Source organism: Urocampus carinirostris, chromosome 1 (genome assembly GCF_059441175.1).
Source record: "Urocampus carinirostris isolate Australia breed hairy pipefish chromosome 1, RoL_Ucar_1.0, whole genome shotgun sequence".
Taxonomy (NCBI): domain Eukaryota; kingdom Metazoa; phylum Chordata; class Actinopteri; order Syngnathiformes; family Syngnathidae; genus Urocampus; species Urocampus carinirostris.
In genome coordinates, this window is record NC_142349.1 from 21,823,392 (window position 1) to 21,847,467 (window position 24,076).

General features: G+C 40.2%; 1 protein-coding gene across 3 annotated transcripts in view; it reads right to left on the reverse strand.

Moving 5' to 3' along the window:
* The window catches only part of pde4a (phosphodiesterase 4A, cAMP-specific), a 137,777-nt gene that overhangs the window by 36,561 nt on the left and 77,140 nt on the right, over nucleotides 1–24,076 (reverse strand). For 2 of the 3 annotated variants that reach the window (XM_088330207.1, XM_088330191.1), the window contains exons 2-4: nucleotides 9,871–10,056; nucleotides 7,405–7,441; nucleotides 7,259–7,329 (exon numbers count right to left, since the gene is read on the reverse strand). In XM_088330207.1, the coding sequence (XP_088186333.1) occupies nucleotides 7,259–7,329; nucleotides 7,405–7,441; nucleotides 9,871–10,056 (294 nt within the window). Of the gene's footprint in view, nucleotides 1–7,258; nucleotides 7,330–7,404; nucleotides 7,442–9,870; nucleotides 10,057–13,307; nucleotides 14,160–24,076 lie in introns of those variants that run through there. The other variant, XM_088330199.1, reaches the window with a different exon arrangement.

Here is a 24,076-nt window from a genome sequence, read left to right on the forward strand (position 1 = left end):
GCAAAACAGACGCCGGCGACTGTTCCACTTCGTCATCGCGTCATTTCTGCGTCATTTTCTCATGTGGACCACGGGTATAAAAGCTCCCGAGCCGGTGTTGTGCCCAAATCCGACTCCTACGCAACACCCACACCGCCCCACCCCCTCGCGTGACTTTTTCATCCACGTTAACAAACGCATTTTGTAGAATACGATCGCACTTTATTGTTTAAATAAACGCGTTATATAGACTAGGATCTCCCAATTGTTATAATTAGCTCGCTTTATAGTTTTAATAAGCGTTTTATATAAAATACGATCGCTTTCGTTGGAAGCGCAGCAGAATGCGCGTTCACGCGAGGGGGGGGGGGGGGGGGGATTTATATACGGTGTGCATTACTGTTCGATTACGTTCACAACAAAAACAAAGACGGAGTGGATTAAGTTGTATTACATTTCCAACAAATGCAAGACGATGTGGCTTTAGTTATATGTTCGCCATTACATTCCCTAAAAGTGAGATAAAACGAGGTAAAGGTGGTTGTATTAGCGAGGGGATGCAAATCTCGGCACCGGGCTGTAGCAATCATAACCGCACAAGACATAGTCCCGTGAAAATCAAGATTTCAAGCTATGGCATCATTTTTATTTTATTATCTTGAAAAGAAATGCCTAGAAATAAAAATGGATTAAGACGAGATCACTATGCTGACGGGGGGGGGGGTTAAGGGTGATTGATCTATCTTCTTTATTCATTATCCATTATCGATCAGTCCATAATACGCTTCAAAGATTAGGAGCCGGGACTCTTACTCTCAACCAAAAGGCCAAGCTAAGGACCCAATATTAAAGCCTTGCTTCGAATGCACCGAAAGATTTATTCGAAATGAAGAGAAACTACGCTGACGGGGATCCATGTTCACCCCCTTGACGTCACGAGCACAAATGACGTGTGATCGGCAAATCGCGCTGTATATACGCGGAGAAAGGCTTTTGACTGTCACACGCGTAACACGCTAATTTCACGTAATAACACCGCAATACAGGCACAGAACATGCTATTACCATGCTCCACCCACGATTACCCGCTGAAATTTCCCGTCCTACCCATGTGTAACCACGCCCTGGCCGCGGCCAGAGCACGTCGTTCCGCGTCATTTCCGCGTCATTACTTCGTGTTGACCACGTGTGCGGCACGCAGTTTAACACGTGCTCAAACTTTTGAGCAGCTCAAAAGTTTTGAACGCGGCCAACCACGTGAAAATTTCCGACCGCGAGTAAAGCACTGCTCTATCTCGTCTATATGGCGGTCTCAGAACGTTCAACAGCGCCCAACAGCAATTGCTTCACGTCCAGAAATTTCTGGCCGTGGTTCAGCCTCAAACGCTCGTGAAAGGCTGTGTACCCGCGCTCTGAAGAATTGAGCAGCGCAAAACTTTTACGCGCCGCCACCCGCGCGCGAATATCCGACCTCGTGTTAAGCACCGCTGTATCTCGTCTGAATGGCGAACTCAATGCGTCCAATAGCGTCCGCCTCAAAGGCAGAAATATCTGGCCGTGATTCAGCCGTAAATGTCTGTGTGACCGGCCCCTTAACGGCCATAAGGCGCACACAAAAATCTCAGATTACATTCAAAATGTGAGCCGCGCCCTATCATACAACCCGCCTTTTTTGGCGGACCTGACAAAGGACAGCAGTGTGGGATTCCCCGTGAAAATTTGAATCGTGGGTGTCGCCGCTAAAAGTCTGAATCGTGGGCGTCGTCACTGGAAGTCATCATCAAGGCAAATGAAAAGGGTTGGATGGACGAAGGCATGATGAAAGAATGGTTGAGGGATGTTTATGATGGATGACCAGGCTTTTTTTAATGCCCCCCGTCGCTCTTTATTTGTGACTCTATGCGTGCCCGCCTGACAACCGAATTTACGCCGTATGAACCGACAAAAAAATTAATTCCAACCGAGGAGAGTGCACCCTTTTAAACAGTGCGCCTAATGGGTGTGAAAATACAATAATTTAAAATAACTATTGAAATACAATTGTTAACCTATTTAGAATAGTTTTTTTGTGTGATCGGAAAAAACAAACTTCTTAGTTGACATGATATTAGGATAAAAATATTTATTGTAACTTGGCACCAATTGGCTGTGAGTGTACTTTGGCATTCCGAACATTGATTGTAGCTTTAAGGTACACCCCCATCTCTTTCCCCAAATCTACAGACATGTTCCTCCTATGCTTTAAATACAGTACTTCAAAAGGTCAAAGTGTGAACTATGAATGCTGTTTGCTTTAAATATACTTCATAATTAAGCAGCGAGGTGGGAGGCAGTTCCAGGACACTGCTGGATAATTATAGGATACTGATCATTCTGCTGCATTGCTTTATATATCATATTGATGTGGAGGCTGAAAGTATGCCAAAGACTACCGCCTCACGTCTAATGCATCTCACAAAAAAGAGCATCCTTTTTTTTTTTAGACTTATTGACTGCGCTTACATTTCACGACAGGGCTTGAAATATATGTGCCAGCCACTGAGAAAGAGAAGCAGCAAATGAAGCTTAATACTCAAAGTGATAGATGTGCCATATTGGAAAATAGGTGCCCACGTTGGATCAAATTCAGCAAAGGCTTCGTTAATGTATGTCTAAGAAAGATTAAACCTCTTTAAATGTTTTTACATTTGGGTGATTTTAGTTTGTGCTAAGCAGCGCAGCGACTGAGTGGCTAACTGTACGCGACACAGTTCTGAGCTCATGAGATCGAATCCTCCTGTGCGGAGTTTGCATGTTCTCACCGTGCTTGTGTGGGTTCCCCCCGGGCACTCCGGTTTCCTCCCACATTACAAAAACATCCATGTCAGTTTAATTGGCCGTTCCAAATTGTCCCTAGGTGTGAATGAGCGAGTGAGTTGTCTGTCTTTCTGTGCCTTGCGACTGGCTGGCAAACAGTTCAGGGTGTCCCCTGTCTACTGCTCGAAGATATGTGGGATTGGCTCCAGTACCCCCGCGACCCTACCGAGGATAAGCGGTGCAGATAATTGATGGATAGTTTGTGCTATCACAGTGCAAAATAAAATATAGATTTTTATTCACATAGCTGAAGAATTTGCTCGTTTTGAGTATTGTTGTTCAAATTTTAAAATATGCATCAGGAGTAACAAGAAACACCTTTCAAATAATTACACAACATTATCTGATTTAGCAGATGATAGGTAGTTTTTCAGTTCTTACTGTATGTTTTCTATCAATATCAGGAATAAATACTTAAAATGAGCAAAACGATTTTTTTGCCTTCTTTTAAAGGGACAGTGTCTATTATTCAGCCCATATAAGTGGTGAAAAAAACATTGATTATTAAAAGAAAACCAATATTGACTTATATAATAAGCATTAATACATAGGGTGAGAAATTAGCATTTATTTTGCAAAAGGTCATCCTCATTTAAAGGAACTCAAACAGTTGCACACCATCTTGCCACAATGGGTACCCAAAAACCTCAAAAAGGCTGGGCTAAAAATGATCAAAGTAAAGTAAAATGGTGCATTTTGGTCATGTTGAGTCTCCGTAGTTTGTATTCTTCCTTGTGCTTTGAGCACTCATTTTTGGTTGCACTACACCTGGCAGTGACGTCAAGTGGTCAAATAATACACACTCTCCCTTTGTGTATGATTTTACCAAAATGGAATACTCTATGATATATGTTTTGTGCGCTACACTTAGCAAAATGAAACTGAGTACAGTAATCCCCCGCTATGATATGGTTCACTTTTCATGGTCACGATGCTTTAAAGATTTACAGTGACAATTGTGTTCTTAATTCTGATTGGGTTAACCAAACTGTCGAAAGTCCGGCCCGGGGGCGGTTTGCGGCCCGTGGTCAAATTTTTCCTGGGTCGTGGCCTTTGTCATAAAATGAATAAAATATGGCCTGCCAGTGATGTTGACTTCAGTATAAAATAAATGTGTACAAAAAAAAATCACCATTTCACTAGATGATGGCATTTGTCCTTTGACAGCCTGGCACCTTGCCCGTGGCTTTCTGTGAGAATTTACGACGTCGCAAGTTAAAAAAAGGAACGTTTACGGTTAGGGTCGCTACTTCTTGGACAAGTAGAAATTTGAGTATTTTTTCACCACAATCCAAAACTGCATCTCCTAATTTGCCCAGAGACCGTTGCTGCTTACAAAGTATATAATAACAAGAAGCACTGCCAGACGAAACATGCTGACTACAAAAAGCTAAACGAACACTTTGAAAAGGTGAAGCAACCGGAAGCTGTTTTAACGGCACAGCAGTGATTTTCCACGAGACCCTGTTAGTCAAATGAAAATGTTACAATGGCGAGCTACGAGGTTGCGACGCTGATCAACAAGAACTGCAACCTTTCACGAAGGGTAAATAAATTAAAAAATGTTCAAAGAATAGTCGGCCCTCACATATTTACAGCTCACCAAATCTGGCCCAGTTTCTGAAAAGTTTAGACACACCCGACGTAAACAGTCTCTGAGAGAACAGTTATTTGTAAACAAAAATAAAATATATAAAAATATAAAAACATCAAATAATACTTTAACAGGTACAAGTAAGTATACTTACAGTACCTTTATTTGTCAAAAGAATGTTCAGGGGTGTAAAAATGTTTCGTCCTTTAGTTTCAATGTGTTGTAAGGTATTTTACTGTGCAATAGGTGTGTCAGAACCAGAACGGAGACAGGACCCACTTGCGTGCGTTTCTCTTAGTTTTATTGGGAAGAAGGGAAAGGATAGTACACACGATCCGTAGATCGCTGGTCGCGGGGAGCAGGTTGCTCAGACGCGGAAGTGGTATTTCCGTCGCGAGCAATGGCGGTGTTGAGAGCGGAAAAAACAGATCAGTAGCCAGGACGGGGGAGCAAAAATCGTGGTCGAGATCAGAAAAGTGGTCGGAACTGGGAAACAGAGGGGAATCAGAACAGGAGAGAGACGGGTTCGAAAAGCTTGCCTAGCGTAAACTGAGGTTCGCAGACGGACTGACAACCGGTGATAGGAAGTCGGGGGTATACAAAGTAACAGGTAGCCAATCAGCCTCCGAGGCAGTTGGCGCCAAAGGAGCAGGCTCAGATGCCTCGCATCAGTAATCATGACAAGGTGTAAATAATATACTTTAGACTTTACTCACCACGGGTTATTTTTGGACAGTAAACCATTCAAAAAAATGAGGAATTACTGTAAAACATTTTTGCAAAATCTTTGTGTGCGTAAGTTATGTGTGTATGCATGAACCTGTATGCGTCAAAAGGGATTTATTTTTGTATGGGTTAGGATAGCTGCAGACAATTCCAAACTTTACTTGGTTAAACTTTTTGAATATTGACAAACTCAAGACCATTCATTGTATGATTGAAGATTTGTATGTGTTCGATCAATTCTGATTTCGTCCAAGAGACGGACGGATTAAAAGGAGCAAGGTTCACATGCTGACTGATAAGCAAGCCTGATTCTCATCTTTCCATCAAAGCTCAAGGGGAAAAACATCAAATACACTGCATAGTGGGGATTGTCCAAATTGGTTTTCAGCAGGCAAAATGTCAGGGGGGTATAATGTTGTAACAAGCTCGACACCTCAAATCTTGACGTGAGCATCTTAACCAGATAGCAAATGGGCATAACGGAAGCCTTTTATTATGTTTTTCAAATTCAGCCATAATCATTTGTTCCTTCAATCTGTTCAAAATGTCCAAAACATACACATATATTGGCGCCACCTGCAGGATTTGTCTACCTTTTTCATGGCCAAATTCAAGCACTTTTTAAGGCATTTAAAGCCAATTTTCCCATTTGTCCAGTACCATTAAAAGAAGAAATTTGTTCTGAATCATGTATGTTGCAGAGCCACAAATCCATCTGAGATTTATATGTGTGATTTTCAATCTTGCATGTGCATTTATAGAGACGTGTTTAGATCTTGAGTAAACCGCGAATGTAATTGTTTTTAGGACATACAGGTTTTGGGTAAAAATGACGTAATGAGGAAGTAATACGTAGTTTACATTTTCAGTTGCAGGAAGATCTTCCCATTACAATTTACCACAGGGCAACGCTACCTTATTTTTTGCATGTCCATAACAAATGTCCATAACTAACAACTAATCCTTGACTAATGCACATTTCCAAGGTTACGTTTAGACTGCAGGGCTTAACGCTCAATTGCGATATTTGGGGAGGAATTGGATGTTTTTGAAATCGTCGACATTACCAACTAAGTGCGACTTGACCTTCCTGTATGAACGCCACAATTGTCACGCATAAGAGGACATGTGACTTCACACGAAATGCACTCAAGTTTGAGGAAGTACTCTGTAAACAGTTGAGTGTTGTCCCCCCAAATAACAATTGAATCCAAAACTTTGCTTTCCCCCATTGAATACTGTCTGTGTGGTGGGATTTGAATGTCAATATTGTTAATTTCCACTAGAGGATACTATCACTTTAGAAATGAACTCAAGCGATATGTTGTGAATCCATGATGCGATGTTGGCTGTTCCATGAGTTACTAATGAAACAAATGTTCTTCTTCAATGAATGTGTGATTTAAAGACATTGTGTTTTTGTCCGCCGTGGTTGTTGAACTCTCCGCTTCCTTCCGCCTGATTGAAGACAGAATAATGACGTCTGCCGCCTGTTTTTAATGTGCGGCACAACACAGGTCGGATTAATACATCTCGACCGTTCACTGGTAGTCACAATCCAAAATATCGGATATGTATCGGATCTAGGACCACATATGAAAGGGGTCTGGGGCTGGTGTCAAAAAAGTGGATATGTGCCCTTCAGACGGACTTTAACAGATTAAATACAGGTCACTTCCCTGCAAAAAAAGTATGATTTTCCTGCATAGTGAACCTAGCCACAGTGAAATGAAATGAAATGAAATGAAATGAAATGCCCTGTTTAGGTGTAAAATTCACCTGTCCTCTTGGGGGAGACCCGTAAGTGGTTATGACACTCCATAGTACAATGCCCTACAAATTAATGCCAGCTGCTCTTAATCACAAGTGAAGAAGAAATGCAATGGCTAGGCAAAGTCGCCCTAGAGTAGTGTCGGCGTCATTTTTTGAGCAGACTTGTTGAGAAATGAGGCAACAATTTCAAGCATTTACAAGCCCTTCACCCAAAATTCAAGCATTTTTCAATCCTTGAAAACACAACATTAAATTTTAAGTATTTCAAGGATTTCAAGCCCCATACGAACCCTCCATCTAAGACCAATATAATAATCCTAAAATACTGACTTGTTAGTGGGTGTGGTGACATTGGCGAGGATGGTGAAGTTGCTTCTTACAGACCGTAGGCTGGCCAACACCTGAGGATGGAGAGATCACAATCACGGCAAATTGTTTGTGATCATCTGCAAGCTTTTGATCAGTCTGATACGTACCTGAGCAAAAGGAGTGACGATCATGTCTTCGGCATGCCTGTAGATAAAAAATGATGAATAACTGTCCCTGCTTTGTTTTAGGATCCATTCGGATTGCTGTGAAGTCATCACATATTGCTTAAACTAGAAACTAACAGACTATTATTCAGGCTGTGCATCTGTTCTATCTGCATTGTCACAAACACCACGACTAATATATTTGAATGTAGTTGATGGTACGAAAGCCTCATCCAATTACTCCCTTTTTCACCGTCCCACTTTGTATTGTTTGTATTTCTCCCCCCCCTATTTAACCTCTTAGGCGTGGACAAATATTTGGGAACGTACCAATTCATCACTTTGAGCCACGCTGATTGTGGCGTAACGTATGTGACAATTGTTGATCAAAACAATAACATTGAAAATGTTAACTCAATAAACTGTAGTGCATAACTTTCAAAAATATATAATTATGCCTCCAGATGAAAACCGTGCTTCACTCTTGTTTATTCTTTAACTATCTTCCCTCTAATCACATCTGCCTTCTGTCTTTGGGCTTTCCCTTGTCCTGTAGCACCCTCCGTGCAAATTTAAGTTACATTAAAGGACACGACATGAACACCTAATTTGGTCAGTTGCGTCCAGACCAGAGATCGGCAAACTAAGGTCCATGACCATATACAAGCCAACAGCCCATCAGGCTTTTTAATCCGGCCAACCCAAAAAAATGGTGAAAAGATATATTTGTTATACAGGGTGTCCCAAAAGATTTATACACACTTTGACATTAAAGTCAAATCAAGAAATACTTTCTTTCCTCCGGGCAGATCAAAGAGACTGCCCTCGTTTGTTCCATACGGTCTATAACAGTGATTTTCAACCACTGTGCCGCGATACACTAGTGTGCCATGACAGATCGGCAGGTGTGCCGTGACAAATTATCCAATGTCACTTTTTAAAATTTAAAATTTTATAAAATATTTATGAATCATTTTCTGCAAAAATTATGTCATTGTCAAGTGTCTGTGCTGTAAAAGCTGGGGGTATTCTAAATTACCGTATTTTCCGCACTATAAGGCGCACCTAAAAGTCTTAATTTTTTTTAAAAGCTGACCATGCGCCTTATAATACAGTGCGCCTTATATATGGCTCAATATTAAATCGCAAGGTCTCGCAACTTACGCAACAGCCGCCGACTCGATTTTCCCCCGAACGTGGAGTAGTCCGCGGTGTATGCTGGGATTTATATAACGGCGTTTCATTGGGTAACCAATGTGTCAATCATCATTTGAATTGATCACTATTGGCTAAAGTTATTCGGAGCCTCGGATAGGCTAGAGGGCCGAAACAAACCCTGCAATTGGCCGAAAAAGATGTGTCAATCATCAGTTAAATCGATCGCTATTGGCTGAAATTATTCGGAGCCTCGGATAGGCTCGAGGGCCAAAACAAACGCTGCAATTGGCCAAAAAAGATGTGTCAATCATCAGTTAAATCGATCGCTATTGGCTGAAGTTATTCGGAGCCTCGGATAGGCTAGAGGGCCAAAACAAACCCTGCAATTGGCCGAAAAAGATGACTGAATAGCAAGCTTGCTAAACTACGCCATAAAGAAACATGTTTCATTAGTCTGTATTTGTACATTTTTACTCTCCTGGATTTACTACACTCAAGGTTGTAAGAAGACCATGATTGCGTATCATTATTGAACGTGAGAACTTAGGTGAGCTATGCGGCTTTATATTTTCCCGGTATCTTGTTTAAGAACGATCTTGATGTTGCTGTGATGAGTTGAGTGAATTAAACTCAATTCCAAGTGTTTATTGTCATATGCACAGTAAAGTTGCGAGCGAAAAAGAAAATAGAAACTAAGGAATGGTTGGCATTTCCTGAATCCCAAGACTTTAACCTACCGAATAATATTTGAAATGATGCATTTGTGTGACATCGTACGGACACCGCATCCGCACGTGTCTACGACACGTATTTGCTTCTCATCTGACTGTTTTGTCGACGTTCCCATTGTAGTGCCTTATAATCCGGTGTGCCTTATTTATGGAAGATATAGGACCAAAAACTATTTTTTGGGGGTGCGCCCTATAACGCGGTGCGCCCTATAGTGCGGAAAATACGGTATATTGTAATTAAACATACGGTTCAGTGTCATTTTATAACATTTTTGGTTAGTGGTGTGCCGCAAACTTTTTCTAATGTAAAAAACATGCCCTGGCTCCAAAAAAGTTGAAAGACACTGGTCTATAATACCGAAAGCACACAACAAGGGGATTTGCTAGTGAGCTCCTGACCTAGCATGTGTCCCTTCCTTTGCCCACTACCACTACGCTTTGACAAAAATGGTATAGTCTTCATCGATGTCGACATACAATGCTAGAGTAAAAAGTAAAATAGTAGAGTGGAATGGGGAGACGGGGATTGAGCCAAAGTTAAACTAATGTGATAGCTCTTTGGTCATGTGGGCACGCTTACCCCTCACTGTTGATGGAGGAGTTGCGTGACATGGTTTTGGGGGATGTGTCGTAGTCGGAGTCGGAGCGGTACAGGAAGGACTCCCGGCGTTGGCTCTGGGGGAACGAAGGGTGCAGCACCAAGCCAGGACTCGCCTGCGAATCCATTGGACTGCGTCCAGGCGACGGGCCATTCTCCGAGTCGAAGCTGGGGGAGGACAGCAGAAATGTTATTGTGTGACCCCGTTTTATAGTGAAACAAAGATGTCACACAACATAGTGTGATAGTCCATCGCCGAGTGTGAAGAATGAGATGTGACAGGCGCAGCATGCAGCTGTTGGATGGCAAACTGCCATAAGGTTGATGGACGTGACGCTTGACTGACACATTATATATCCAGCAAAATAAAATGCATATACCAGACTTCTTGGGCCAATGACATGCTGCCCCAAAGACGATGTTTATGCTACTTGGACACTTGCTTTGCTACACTTGACCAATCCAATCATTTAATACTTCAGTCTCTTCTTTTGATCGGTATATCTCACCTCAAACTTTGGTAATCATAGTGAATAAATAATTTTCTTAATTCATTCAATTCCAAAAGTTTTTCTCAAATTAGGATACAATTTTTTGGACAATTTTTTTTTTAAGGCCTTACGGAAAATTTAGTTCAGTAGCTATACAGGCATAGGGAATATCAAAACACAGCTTGAACCTTCATCTTTCATTAGATTTTTTTGGGAGCTTTTAGCATTTTTTAGTGAACAACGATTGTGATCACACAATTTTGGTCACAATGGAGACCGCGTTCCTGTGAACTTGCATGAAACGTCATGCTGCTCTGATCAGACGATGACAATGGCACATGGTCATATTTTTAGAAGGGAATGATCTCTGTTGAGCAGTTAACTGCCTATTACTATTTGTTCATATCGCGTGACTCTTACAATACAGCTTCGATACGCCTATTCGACATATGGGGCCGCCTACACACGCTTATTCGCTGGAAAAAGGTAGCAACACTAGGAAGTTGGGCTTCCTTGATGTGTGGACAACAATCTAATCAAGCCATTTCTGCTATCTAATGGTGATTAACCATACCGAAATCTTTCCAGAGGCCTGAAACTTACTGATTAGCATCGCCAAACCCTGTATAATAGTTAAACAATAGATACATATTTTTACGTTTTGGCAAAATGCTTTTGAAAACATATTTATACCCCATGGCATAGAATAATTTAATCATATTTTTCTTATTTGTTTTCGGTGAAAATATGCTCTTCTTTACAGACGAAATGAATAGAGTACACTGCAAAAAGTATGTAGAAAGTGATCCCTTGTTTTCTGCGCAGGTTGGTTCCAAAAAAGTTCCACGATAATCAAAACCGGCAAATTAAAAACCTTTATTTATTTATTTATTTATTTATTACTCAAGAACAAACCCAATTTAGAGGCTCAAGCATTAGTTTAACAAAAGAAACCACTGCACTATTTAAATGTTTTTGTTTCTTCTTACAAATAACTGTACTGTCAAATTAAAGAGTGACTTTATGCTCGTCATCAAAGATTTTGTTAGCGTAGCATATGAATGATACAAGTAAGAAAAGGCATGTTACAAATTCAGTCCAAACGCCAACCCAAGTTTGTTGGAGCGCGTCTAAGTCATAGGGGGGGGGGGCTTGTTTAATGAGCTGCAATCATGATTTTAAGCCAGGAGATGGCGGCAGAGAGAAACATAGTTACAAATTCCGGGCGGTACCTTGAAGCAATTATAAACCTTACAAACACAACGCGGCACCTTCTCACTGCAAGACAGACTGTAGAAAACCGTGATAATATTAGCAATTTAACAGTGACAAAGACAATCCTGTTAGGAGTCAAACTGGGAAAGACAAAATTGGTCTTCTTCAAGAAAAAAAAATCACGGATAAAAAAATGTTATACGGCATCCACAAGGTGAAATAATAAAACAACTTATAAATATGGGGAACACGTACAGTATAAGTTGACAGGTATGCGATCTCTGTGACTCCTTGAAACTGCCCCTCACCTTCCTAAGCAAAACACAAGAATAATCGTTGCGGTGCTCATGATAAACTTATTTTATTCCGTTAATATCATCTTATTTAAATAATTTCTGTATTTTTACGTTTGGTTAAAATTTCAATGTGAATTTAATGATCAGTAAGATTTGTTTCATTCAATGTTCCCTCTAATTTTCCACGGGTCTGAGCGTTTACACAAAGTCGGTGAGCAACTCTTGAAACAACAGTGAGCAACAGCAATCCCAAGTGTGGCAACTAAATTATTATCAAACATGTCCAAATCTTGACATCACGTTACATTTTGCTGAGTTTCCGGCAATGCAAAATTATTTTTCTCTTTTGAATTAATTGACCAATGTACGATTGCAAAGGTTGCAGGGCCTACAAGCGTCATTTGTTTTTATGATTCTTTCACAAGATTTCCATTTCTTTTTTTTCCTGATATACTTAAATTTTTGGGGCCTTATTTAGTCGGTTGCACGATACAGAACTGTATTTAATTACATTTTTTAGTGGAAGTACAATGTTGGCAACAAGATTAACTTGATATAATTGAAAATTATTTGAATGCAACACAAACTTTTTCCTCTTTTTCCCTGTTTTTTTCTCTTTTTTTTAAATTCCTTTTAAAAAAATGTCATTGTGTTTATTTTTTCCTAGCTGTTACTTTTTTCTTGCTTTTTTGTTCTCTATTACCTTTTATCCCTTTATTTGCTTCTTTCTTTTCTTCTGGCTTTTTTTCTGAAATTTTCCTGCTCTTTGTTTCTCTTTTTCTCTCCTCTTGTTTCGTTTTTTTCACAGCTTTTCACTACTTTTTCATTTTGGTATTTTTTTTCTTTTTTGTTCTATTCCCCCCCTTTCTTTAAGTCATTTTGTGCACAATTTTACATAATATTTGCTCGTGTAGGGATTAAAGAAGCCAAAAGAACCTGAAGACCCGTTTGGGACCCGAAAGAGCCGGTTCTTTTTAGTGAGCCGAGCCAAAGAAGCCGGTTCTCGAAAAACTCTATTGACTTTACTCAACTTCGTTCTACTTCGATATTGGCCTCAAAATACCGCATTTAGAACACAGCGTCAGGGGAACCCGTGTATTTTTACCTTCATACACTGTAACTTTGACTTAATTCGCTTTTGAATTAGCAATTTCGAGCCCTCATTTTTGTGAGCTGGCTAGATTTTCTTGTGCGCAGAAAACCTCTAGGTAGTGCGGAATTGCGCACACACGCAGCTTAGAGGGAACATTGGTTTCACTGCTATTAGGTTTTCACTTGTATGCTTTTGGAAGGTCGGTAGTGGAGCAATTCGTTTTAAATTTTTCATACCGGGAAATTAAGCGTGTTACACCACCGATTTGAGCTACAAGCACGATTTTGGAACAAATTACGTACGCAAGAAGGGGTACCAATCTACCTGCAGTAACTCTGAGACGAGCGTCTGCGCTCCTGAATGCTGCGGTTGAGTTTTAGACGGCGGAACAGGCTGCAGCCCGCCGAACCGCGAGAATGCTCTCCCGGCGATAGTGGCGATGTGAAAGATCCAGCCGCGGGAGGCCCCTCGGGACCGTCCCATAAAGTCAGCTGCCGCTTCAGCTCCTTGCAAGTCATCGCCTTCTTGAGATTCCGCTTCAAAAAGCCCGTCCCGTCTTGTTGACTCTCTCTTGACTACCTGGCCTTGGCTTCAGCGACAGCAACTAAAAGGAGAAGGCCCCGATCCTGCCTCGTGTTGCTCTGCATGCCATCTGAGTCAGAGTGGATCAGCATGCGTAACAAGAGTTTGAATCCTCAGGCCTTGGATGCTTCAAATCCTTCCCCTCCTCTCCTCACTTTATTCTCCAGATTTATGCAGGTCTCCTTAATCCATCCATGCTTTAGGGTCATTTCAGGTCTGAGTGTTAAAAGGAGCAAAGACACCTCCCCTTCTCGCCTTACCCACCTCCCCCTTCTATATTACACTACCTCATCTCCTTCCTGTGAGACCAGCCTCTCCGTTTTCCTAATTAATCAACTTCACGCCTTTCAAATGAATATATCTGTGACTTGGTTGGTTTGCCCTCTCTTGCTCTTCACCTCTTTTCCCCTCTGGGGCCCGCGAGCATGTGCTCTCAATGTCCTTATCTCATGGCTCACAGTTGCTCTGCAGCAACAGGAAAGCTGATCAGTAACAGACCACAGGCAACGCAACAACACTCTCTGTCTGTGTGTTGTGCGTGTGCGCAATGTGGATTTGCGAGATATAGAACCACCCAGAAAGAGCCCAGCTTTGGAAAAACGTAGTTTGTGTAACCCTTTTAATGGCAAAAACGAGAACAACCTTGAGCGCATTGAAAAAAATCTACTGCCTCTTTACTGGGGTCATAGGGGTGATGGAACCTATCCCAGTTGACTTCGAGCAGTGGGCAGGGAACACCCTGGATTAGTGTCCAGCCAATCACAGGGCACACAAAGATAACCATCTAGACACTCATTCTTCGGGGCATTTTTTTTCAACTCAACCTGCAATGCGTGTTTTTGGTATGTGGGAGTGAACTCGAGTGGCTGGAGATAACCAACTCAGGCTGTTAGCTGAAAATGAACCCAGGGACACTAAACTGCGAGGCAGACCTACTAACCAATCATTCACTGTCCTGCCCTTGTTTTCTATTTAGTGTCATACAAATGGAGATACCCAGTACTCGTTTCTAGCTTGAAAACATAACAGTTTAAGAGGTGATCAATAAAAGGCTAATTAGCGATATCGTAATCTGGGTACTGTACTGAGTGAAGGACTGCAGCTACTTGATATTCTAACTGGTCAATTATTTTATTTATAGTCTTTAAATGCAAAATTATTAACATTTCACTGGCCTATTGGCAAGCTCAGCATACTAAAATAACATATTTTTAAGTCAATGAAAACGAGATACTCACACACGCTCTTTAGTGTAATTAAAGCATACCTGTCAACCTGTACGATTTTGCCGTACAAAGTATGTTTATTATGCATTTTAAGACGTGTACAAAGTACAAGAAAATATGTACGGAAAAACGCAAATTGGTCAATCATGGGTACAATCCGGTATACACCGACTATCACGAAACGGCAAATCAATCAAGCCGCGGTAACCTCTATGTCGGTATCGATTTTTTTCGTTGCAAATGAAGCGAGCGGCAGTGGCTCGGGAGGTAGCACGCTCGTTCGAATCCCCGCCCCTCCGTGTTACATGTTGAAGTGTCCTTGGGTAAGACACTAAACCCTTAATGCCCCCAGTAAGCAGGTTAGCGCCTTACATGACTGCAGGCCGCTATTGGGAAATGTGAAGCACACTGTAAAGCGCTTTGGGAAGTCTTGACTTGAAAAGCGCTATATAAACGCAGATCATTTCATTTCATTTCATTTCATGCTACAGTGCGCATGCATCTGCCGCCTCGCATTTCATGTGGTAGTCTCTTTTTGGAGAACTGGCTTTTTCGGCTCAACTCATTAAAGAGAGCCGGCTCTCAAAAGGCTCACTTGCTTTGATTAATTAACAATATATATGATCTAACGAAACACGTGTACAATATAACATGTTAAACTACATCAATAAACACGTTTGAAAAAAAAAATATGGTGTAAGATTATTTTGTATTTTGTAAGGGAAAATACGACATTTTGTAAGGGGATGGAGTCGTGGAGGTTGACAGGTATGGTATATATATATATATATATATATATATATATATATATAAATATATATATATAGGCAGCACAGCAGCGCAGTGGTTAGCGTGTATGCGGCACAGTTCTGAGGTCATGAGATCGAACATTCCTGTGTGGAATTTGCATGTTCTCCCCGTACTTGTGTGGGTTTCCTCCCACATTCCAAAAACATTCATGTCAGGTTAATTGGCAGGTCTGAATTGTCCCATGCCAAAGTATAACACGGGCCAGAAACTAGTCCGGACGATTTAACAAAAGTATGCCACTGCTAACAGTGTGGCACTGATAAATGGTACCAATGCATCGTGGTTTCAAACCGCAGTTGATGTGAGACAATGCCGCATTCTCTCTCCAACTTTATTCAACATTTTCCTGGAGAGGAGCATGTTTGAAGATGCTCAGTTATTTTTACATAGTAATTGTATTGAGAATATTCATAATATAGTGTGAAAATACAGCAGCTTGACTTTTGAAAAAAAAAAAAAAAGAGTGAAGTTCAAGTATAAAGAAGTTTAACATTGAATGAATATACCATTTTAATATATTTTAAATTGTATAATTCCCTGACTGCATGGCACCCTTGTTGTATTATTTTGCTGAATGACGTAGTGTGATGGGTTAAATGTATAGTGCTTGCCTACACCTCGGGCCAAAACATCAATTCACACATGTACAGTATAATCCAGGGGTCGGGAACCTATGGCTCGCGAGCCATATATGGCTCTTTCTATGAGTACCTGTGGCTCGGAGACAAATTTGATCGCATGCTAATTTTCTCCATCTCGTCCAAAACGTAAGATATTAATCCTGTTAAGGTACACACAAAGCCATACCAAAACTGATATCAAAGCAGTGCTTGGCAGAATATATAGGGCACGTTTGTCACTACAATTTACAGTCAAGGTGTCACACGAAAAAAAAAAAAAAAACTCGTTCTGGCTGTACATCGCTAAAGAATCCATTATATAAAACCTCACTATATTATCTGTCTTCAGTGTTCAGATACCTTATGATGAATCCACAGAACACACTGTAAATACGCCAAAACACCGGAAGAGAACTTAAAGTTTTTTGATTGGGTGAGTGGGAGGGATGGGTGGAGCTATGCATAAAGTGCAAGCACTCCCTCCCATCTCTCGCCCTACGCCGTCTGCACCATAGATAAGCACATCAGGCTCCCTTTTTGCAGAATGTTGTGACGTTTTTACAAAATAACTGCTTACATCTGGTTTTGAAACCAATATGTATGAAAAAAAAAGGGTCAAAGTGAGTTTAACCGATCTTGAGTAATTGCAAGAAAGACACAAGTTTAAATTGGTATATTTGTTGATTTTGGGACACGGGCTCTGGCATTTTTCTCTTTTCATAATTTTTATCAAATCATCAAAAATAAATGTGCTGAAGACTAAGTTTTTGTCTGGGGCGCGTGTTTAGCATTATAGTAAATTTGTCTCATAATATATGGCTCTTTCCCAAAATAAAATTAATATATTTTGCTTTTATGGCTCTTTGAATCAAAAAGGTTCCCGACCCCTGGTATAATCAATGTGGAAAGTAAGGTAACTCATAGTGGGTCAAAAATAACAGTTACATTTAAATTTGGAAGGCAATGCTTGACTCACATCTCCCCTGGGCCAGTGTTTACACTTTCCATCAAAGGTCTGTTCATGACGTTAACGGGGGATTTGCGCCCAAAACATTTCAATGTTTTGACACTAACATCGTAGCTCGGAAGCAAACCCTTTGAAGGGCCTTTCGATAGGAAAAGACACAACGTCGACTTAATCATCGTTTCTACCAGCAACAATTAGACCATGAAATAGCTTTTTCAACCAAGGTGCGAGCGGGTCGAGCACAACTAATTTGGCGATGACATTGGAGATATGAGTATGCAACAGCCTGGGGCTTTGAAAGTGTTTTTTCATCCACACTTACATGGACGAATGTTATAAAATGGAATTATTTCCACGTGTTTTACTAGACAGGTGACTGCGTTGTTGGCGGAACAAGCTGAGCTGTTATTTGTTGGGTCAATAACAGGAGCCCCCATCGATTGTTTTGAACAACCCGATGTTCAAGCCGCACCCGTTTGGACGCAGCTGGAACATTTGTTCGCTTTGCTAGAAAAAAACAGAAAGAAATGTTGTTTGGGAATGCTACAAATGCTAATGAAGAGTATCCAGATTGATAAATAATACAAAGAGATGACATAAATGAACAATTTGGATTATGAAAATTTTAAATGAGTTCAGCGTTTCAATTTTTTGGGGCCAAATCAGCCAACTGGAACAGGGAAGTGACTTACGACACACGAGAGCATGTTATCAGGTAAACATACAGTATAGGGAATTAAACCCTAAATGACTTAATTGCAAGGCAGGGAATATTTATTTAAAAACACCACAGATGGAAAAGCATTTATTCCTGCTTGCATGGCTGTTGCATCATAACAAAATGTGTAAAACAAAAATCGTGATTATAATTTGTTAACACGTCCACCAGCGTTAACCAGTGTTTCTCGATTGTTTTTTGTTATGTTGGCCTACCCCTTCTCAAAGTTTTATTTAATTACCAATATAGCACAAATCAATACTTTAATCAGTACTTTGGCATCGTTAAATTTGATCCAAATGTTAGGGGTTTTGTCATAATTTATCCAGTTTGTTGGGTCGTTTCAAACTGACCCAATTTTGGGGTTTTCATAAACTAATGACTCAAACTTGTCTTTGTTTTTTTGTTTTTTGTTAACAAAATTACTTTTTTGTCCTGTTTTCAACAATATTACCCATTTTTTATGTATGTGTTTGGGACTATTTTGCCCTGATTTTAAAAAGCAGCCCAATAATACGTGTTCAACACAAAACCGCTCATTTTTTGTTTTGACAAATTAGCTTAAGTATAAAATGGGTTCAATTTATTTTACAGGATACACACACAGTACCCCCATTTGAGAAATATTTACTAATCTAATACAGCAGTTTTCCTACAAAGCAAAACACTTATACTCAACCCAATACCTTTGGATAATTGTTGAGAAACCACTTTAAGACATCTTGACCAAAAGAGGATTTTCTGGCCCTTTTTTAGCCTGATTATCTACATTTGCAACAGCGCTGGTTTTTAGCCAATCAGAATGCCAGGCAGACGGCAGCCCAGTCCTGTTTGTATCACAGTCAAGCATGTCATGGTGGCGGCTTGACGATCAACTCAACGTGCATGGGATTGATGGGAACCGAACTGAAATGATTTCTTCTACAGTGTTTTATTTTTATCAAGCTGCTGTTGGGTCGGTTAGTTGTCACTGAGAGAAGTTTGTAAGTTACTGCGGGGTGCTGTAATTGCACTTTATTTGAGTATTGTCACTGCACAACCGTTAGCATGTAACAAAAACAAATACACGCGAAGGTGGGATTTCGTAATTCGAGTAAAACTTGTCAATTTTATCGTCTATATACAATTATCTCTAACAAATCTGAACCTATTTCTACGTGTAGTCAGTACGGGGCTTCTGACTTCCTTATAGATTGCCAAGGTTATTCGTGTCTTTGGACACTTTGATGCCATGAATATAACTCTGTATATAATCATTGAGACCCTTTTCTAATGTCTTTTGAAAAAGGTTTGCATAATATGGAATAAATGATACGGCAATGCTATCAGGAGGAGTCGTTCGCTGTTGGATCGGCTGCCCTATTTGCTCTGCGTGTGATACATGGATACCGTAACTATGTTGGGCGTGGCTTAGCGCTCTCTGTCGGATCTATTAATTGGTTCTTGAGTTATTTTATATTTATGATAAGCACAGCACTCATATTTTAGGCACTAAAATGTTTTGTTTATTATCAAATTACTACAGTTCTAACTTTAAAGGGATAGTGTGTAATATTCAGTGTCTCCTGGTAAAAAAATAACATTAATTTGAATACTAGGCAAAAATACATGAACTATCATACCAATGTTCAGTTTTATAAAGAATCATAGGTTGAAAAATGTTTCGTTCTTTAACGTAGTGGAATCCCTACTTATGTTGTCGCCATGTTTGTTTGGCATCTTGTTGCTTTCTGTGGGACTGTTTTTTGTTCACATTAGACAACAGTGCCACCTAGGGGTCAAAGTTTACACACTGTGGCTTTAACAGTATAAAAATATGAATTGAAATGTTTATATTACAACTGTTTTAGAACAAGAGAGTCAAACTATAAAGCAGCAGCAATGCAACGAAAATACAAATATAACAATGTCAACTTATCAACTCCACCTTCCATTGCACAATGTTTTGAGAATATCATCAAAAGGTGCAAATAATGCAAAAATACAATCTAAAAACAGTATGAAAACTAAAACACTTTTACTACAACTGTTACGGAGAAAAAGTCAATGAATAACCTATTTTGCCTCTGTTGCCATAGTGAGAACGGATTTCAGGTTACGTTCAGGAACAGTAACATGTTTACATTTTCTGTGGGGTGAACTTTTTATATGTATTTATATAAATCTGCCACAGTAGCGGACCATTTACCACACTAATGACACATGGCATTGTACTTTTCTATTTTCGAGAAAAAAAGGCCACACAGCACTGTGCTTACTCTTTGTGTCTGTCATATTTAGAAGAAGAAGAATAGAATAGAATTTACTTTTATTGTCATTCTTTTTAACCATGCCACAGAACGAAATGTCGATACACCTGACCCGTACAGTTAAACTGTAACGAGCCGATGCAGCCGCAGCCAAACAGGGCGCCGCTATTTTAGACCCAACTACTGTGTTGGGAGTCATTAGGTGACCAAACCCCCCAATTCAAACCCAGGGAGGCAATGAGTACCAATTTTGTAAGTGACTCGGCCAAGGCTTGAACCAGCGACCTCCCAGTCTCAGAGTGGGCACCCCATCTAGGCTATCGAGCTGCTGGCTCCTCATAATGATGTGCGCAAGATTTGGCCCTTTCTTCTGCCTGGCAGGCAAGATGCAACAGCAAGCCAGGTGCTAAAAATGTGCCTGACATTCACAGACACAGGCATAAAGAGTGGCCAAGGACGCTGGGTAAGAGGGAGAGGGACTGCGACTACACATAGAGCGGCGTTTCGAGTGAATTGTTGGAGGGGTTAAGTATCCATTCCAGTAAAATAGTATCGATCCAATCCAAGTACTTCCTTCGTATCGATATTTAGATTGATCCGCTACTCCTACTGTTTGGATCAAACTCAGGATCAACTTCAGGGCTTTGCTTGAGCCCGTAAGGAAGGAATCAACTAAATAAGCATGCTTAGTAAAATCCTCTCGTTTCAAAAGTCATCTAGAAGGGTAAAAACATCAGGAAACCTCATTCTCATGACAGTTGCTATTATGATTTGCAGAGAGCCGACAATTATCCCATGGTGTGTCAAATAGTGAGCCTGGGTGCCATAATAGCTGATGAAAGCCGGCTAAGTGACTCATGCCCACGGAGGCAGGACAAAAAAAACACACACCCCCATGTTGCCTTCTTTGTGTTCAATGTGCTTTTATGTTTTCCCTCGCGCTGCAGCAGAAACGTACGCCGGCGCGGTACGCGAGGTGGCGATAAGTCGCGGCCGTGGGCTGCTTGCTTTTGGCACGAGGAGCATTTCAAGTGCTGACATGATGATCACAGGCCTTCAGCGGGACACCGATTTGCTCTGGTTGAGCTGCTCCTCCTTTATGAGAGATAGCAAAGTGTCTGCTCTGGAATGCAGAGGAGCACATTAACGTTCACTGCTGGACAACGCCGGAGGAAATGGGTGTTGGTAAAACACAATATTCATGGCGGAAGGGCGCCATCGCCGATGTGGAAATTATATGAGGAATATCTACGCTCCTAAACCAATAAAATAGGCACTAAAAATATTGATTTGTCAAATGATTGCAAATGTTGTCAGACTTCAGCAGAGATCTCAAAGTTTCACCTAATTATTATGAGCAAAATGGCCCGGCGTTGCCGCACCGATAGAAGGTTGGATTCGGCTGCTTGGAGCAGTCAGGAGGATTTGGCCACCAGAGGGCAGTAGATAACCCACTAAAGCGGACCCCGCGAAAGCAGAGGTTTATCGTTTTTTGTTGGTATTAATTGGGGCTACCTTAAACTTAGCTAAAGACACTTGCGGAGGCCTAAAAAAAACCTGTAATTTTTCACAGGAATCGGTTCAGCTGTTTCAGAGCCTATAAGACACATACAAACAGACACACATGCACACACACACACACACACACACACACACACACACACACACACACACACACACACACACACACACACAAATCAGGGTTTTATAAAATATTGTATACATAGATATAGACATAGACATAGATATAGATATGGACAGATATAAACATATATATTAATTCATTATCTGCACCGCTTATCCTCTCGCGGGGGTGCTGGAGCCCATCCCAGCTGTCTTCGGGCAGTGGGCAGGGGACACCCCGAACTGGTTGCCAGCCAGTCACAGGGCTATATATATATATATATATATATATATATATATTATACAGACATGATTTTCTTTTCAGGAAACACCAAGAAGACCCACAAACTTGGCTTGAGTTGGCCACTTAAAAGAATGTGGGAGGCATGACAAGAACAAAAGCCAAATTCACACCACACAGTACGGTTATGTCCAACTCCGCATCAAACAAAACCCAAATCCAGATGAATTGGTAGGTTTTGAGAAGAGGTTGGAAATTGCAGGCAAGAGAAAGCTATCGCCACAATATACCATTAGCCACAGTTTGCCTTTAGCCAATCAGGAGCTTGTTTACTTGTACACTTAGAAAAGAACCTTTTGGAACTGAAATTCATACCACTGATTTTGATCATCCACATACAGTGGCTTGTACAGTGAATTGTACAGTGACTTGCGTAAGCTTTGTGTCTGGTGAGGTAGTCAGATTTGCAGATAAAGGAACCAACATTGTATTCATTTTTTGATTGGAAGAGCAAGAAAACAATATACAAACTATAGCCTAGAAAACAAATATTTTATTGTCTTTCATTAAAGATATAAATGAAATATATCTGCTGCTCATTTTGAATAGAAACATCAATGAATAGGTAAAATATGAGTCTGCAGCGATTTTTAACAGGAGAGGTTTTTCTCAATTACAGTTGGACTTTAAAATAGTTTGTAAAATGAGGAAAAAATAATAACTTTTGCCTTTAAATGACATTTCAGGGTAACAGTTTAAAGACCTCTGTGACCAATGACATGACAGAACAATCACACATCAGTATGCACATACCATACCTGTCAACCCGTAGTTTTTGCTGTACAAAGTACGTTTATTATGCAATTTAAGACGTGTACGACGTACAAGAAAATCTGTACGAAAAAACGCAAATTTGTCAATTATGGGTACCATCCGGTATACACCGACTATCATGAAACGGCAAATCAATCAAGTCAAACGAGTTCGCCGCGTAGCCTCTATCGCGGTATCGGGTTTTTTTTCCGTTGCAAAAGAAGCGAGCGTTTTAATGCTACTGTGCACATTCATCTGCCACCTCGGATTTTATGTGGTAGTTATGTAGTGAAAGGAAGTCCGTCTCTTTTTAGAGAACCGGCTTTTTCGGCTCAACTTATTAAAGAGAGCCGGTTCTCAAAGGGCTCACTTGCTTTGATGCATTATATTATGAATTATTATGTTGTATAAAGAAGTTAAGAAAAAAATGAAGTATAAAAGGAGAAAATGAAAAATGACATGTTTGTGGTTATCCCTTTAATCAGTATATTACCAACAATAATTTAATGCAGAAAATGAATGAATAATTTGAATAAGAAAATGTATTATTCTACTTAATTATATTTGCATGTATTTTTTTCCTTCTACAGTGAACATCCAAGCTACTTAATTTTTGAACTCTTTTTTTTATAATAAACCTCATTCATGTCAAGCAACTGAGTATCTCACAACAAAATGTTAGTTAACAATATATATGATATAACGAAACACATGTACAATATAACATGTTAAACTACATAAATAAACACGTTTGAAAAAAAATATGGTGTAAAAATATTTTGTATTTCGTAAGGGAAAATACAACATTTTGTAAGGGCATGGAGCCGTGGAGGTTGACAGGTATGACACACTGAAGTGTTTTTTCTTTCCTTAACATTAAATAAAGATACATAATTTATCATATATATTTCCCCATTTTATTGTCATTGTTCTTAGGGCCAGAGAACAAAACCTTGTGATTATACAGGGTAATATTTAAAAGCAGTGACCTTTAATGACACTTCACTTTAGGTTGACAAGAAAGCTGCTGTTCTGTGTATTCAAATGTGAAACCCTTGTCGTTTGTTTCATGCACTCATTTACAACTTTACTAGTTTGTCCAAATGCTCTATTTATCAGTATCCTGTGTTTAGAGGAATACAACATGCTTACATTTAAATACGTTTTATTTGAGAACTGGATAAAGTAAATTTACTCTTCAAACTGAGCCCGTTTCAGATGAATGGGATAATATAAATAGTGGA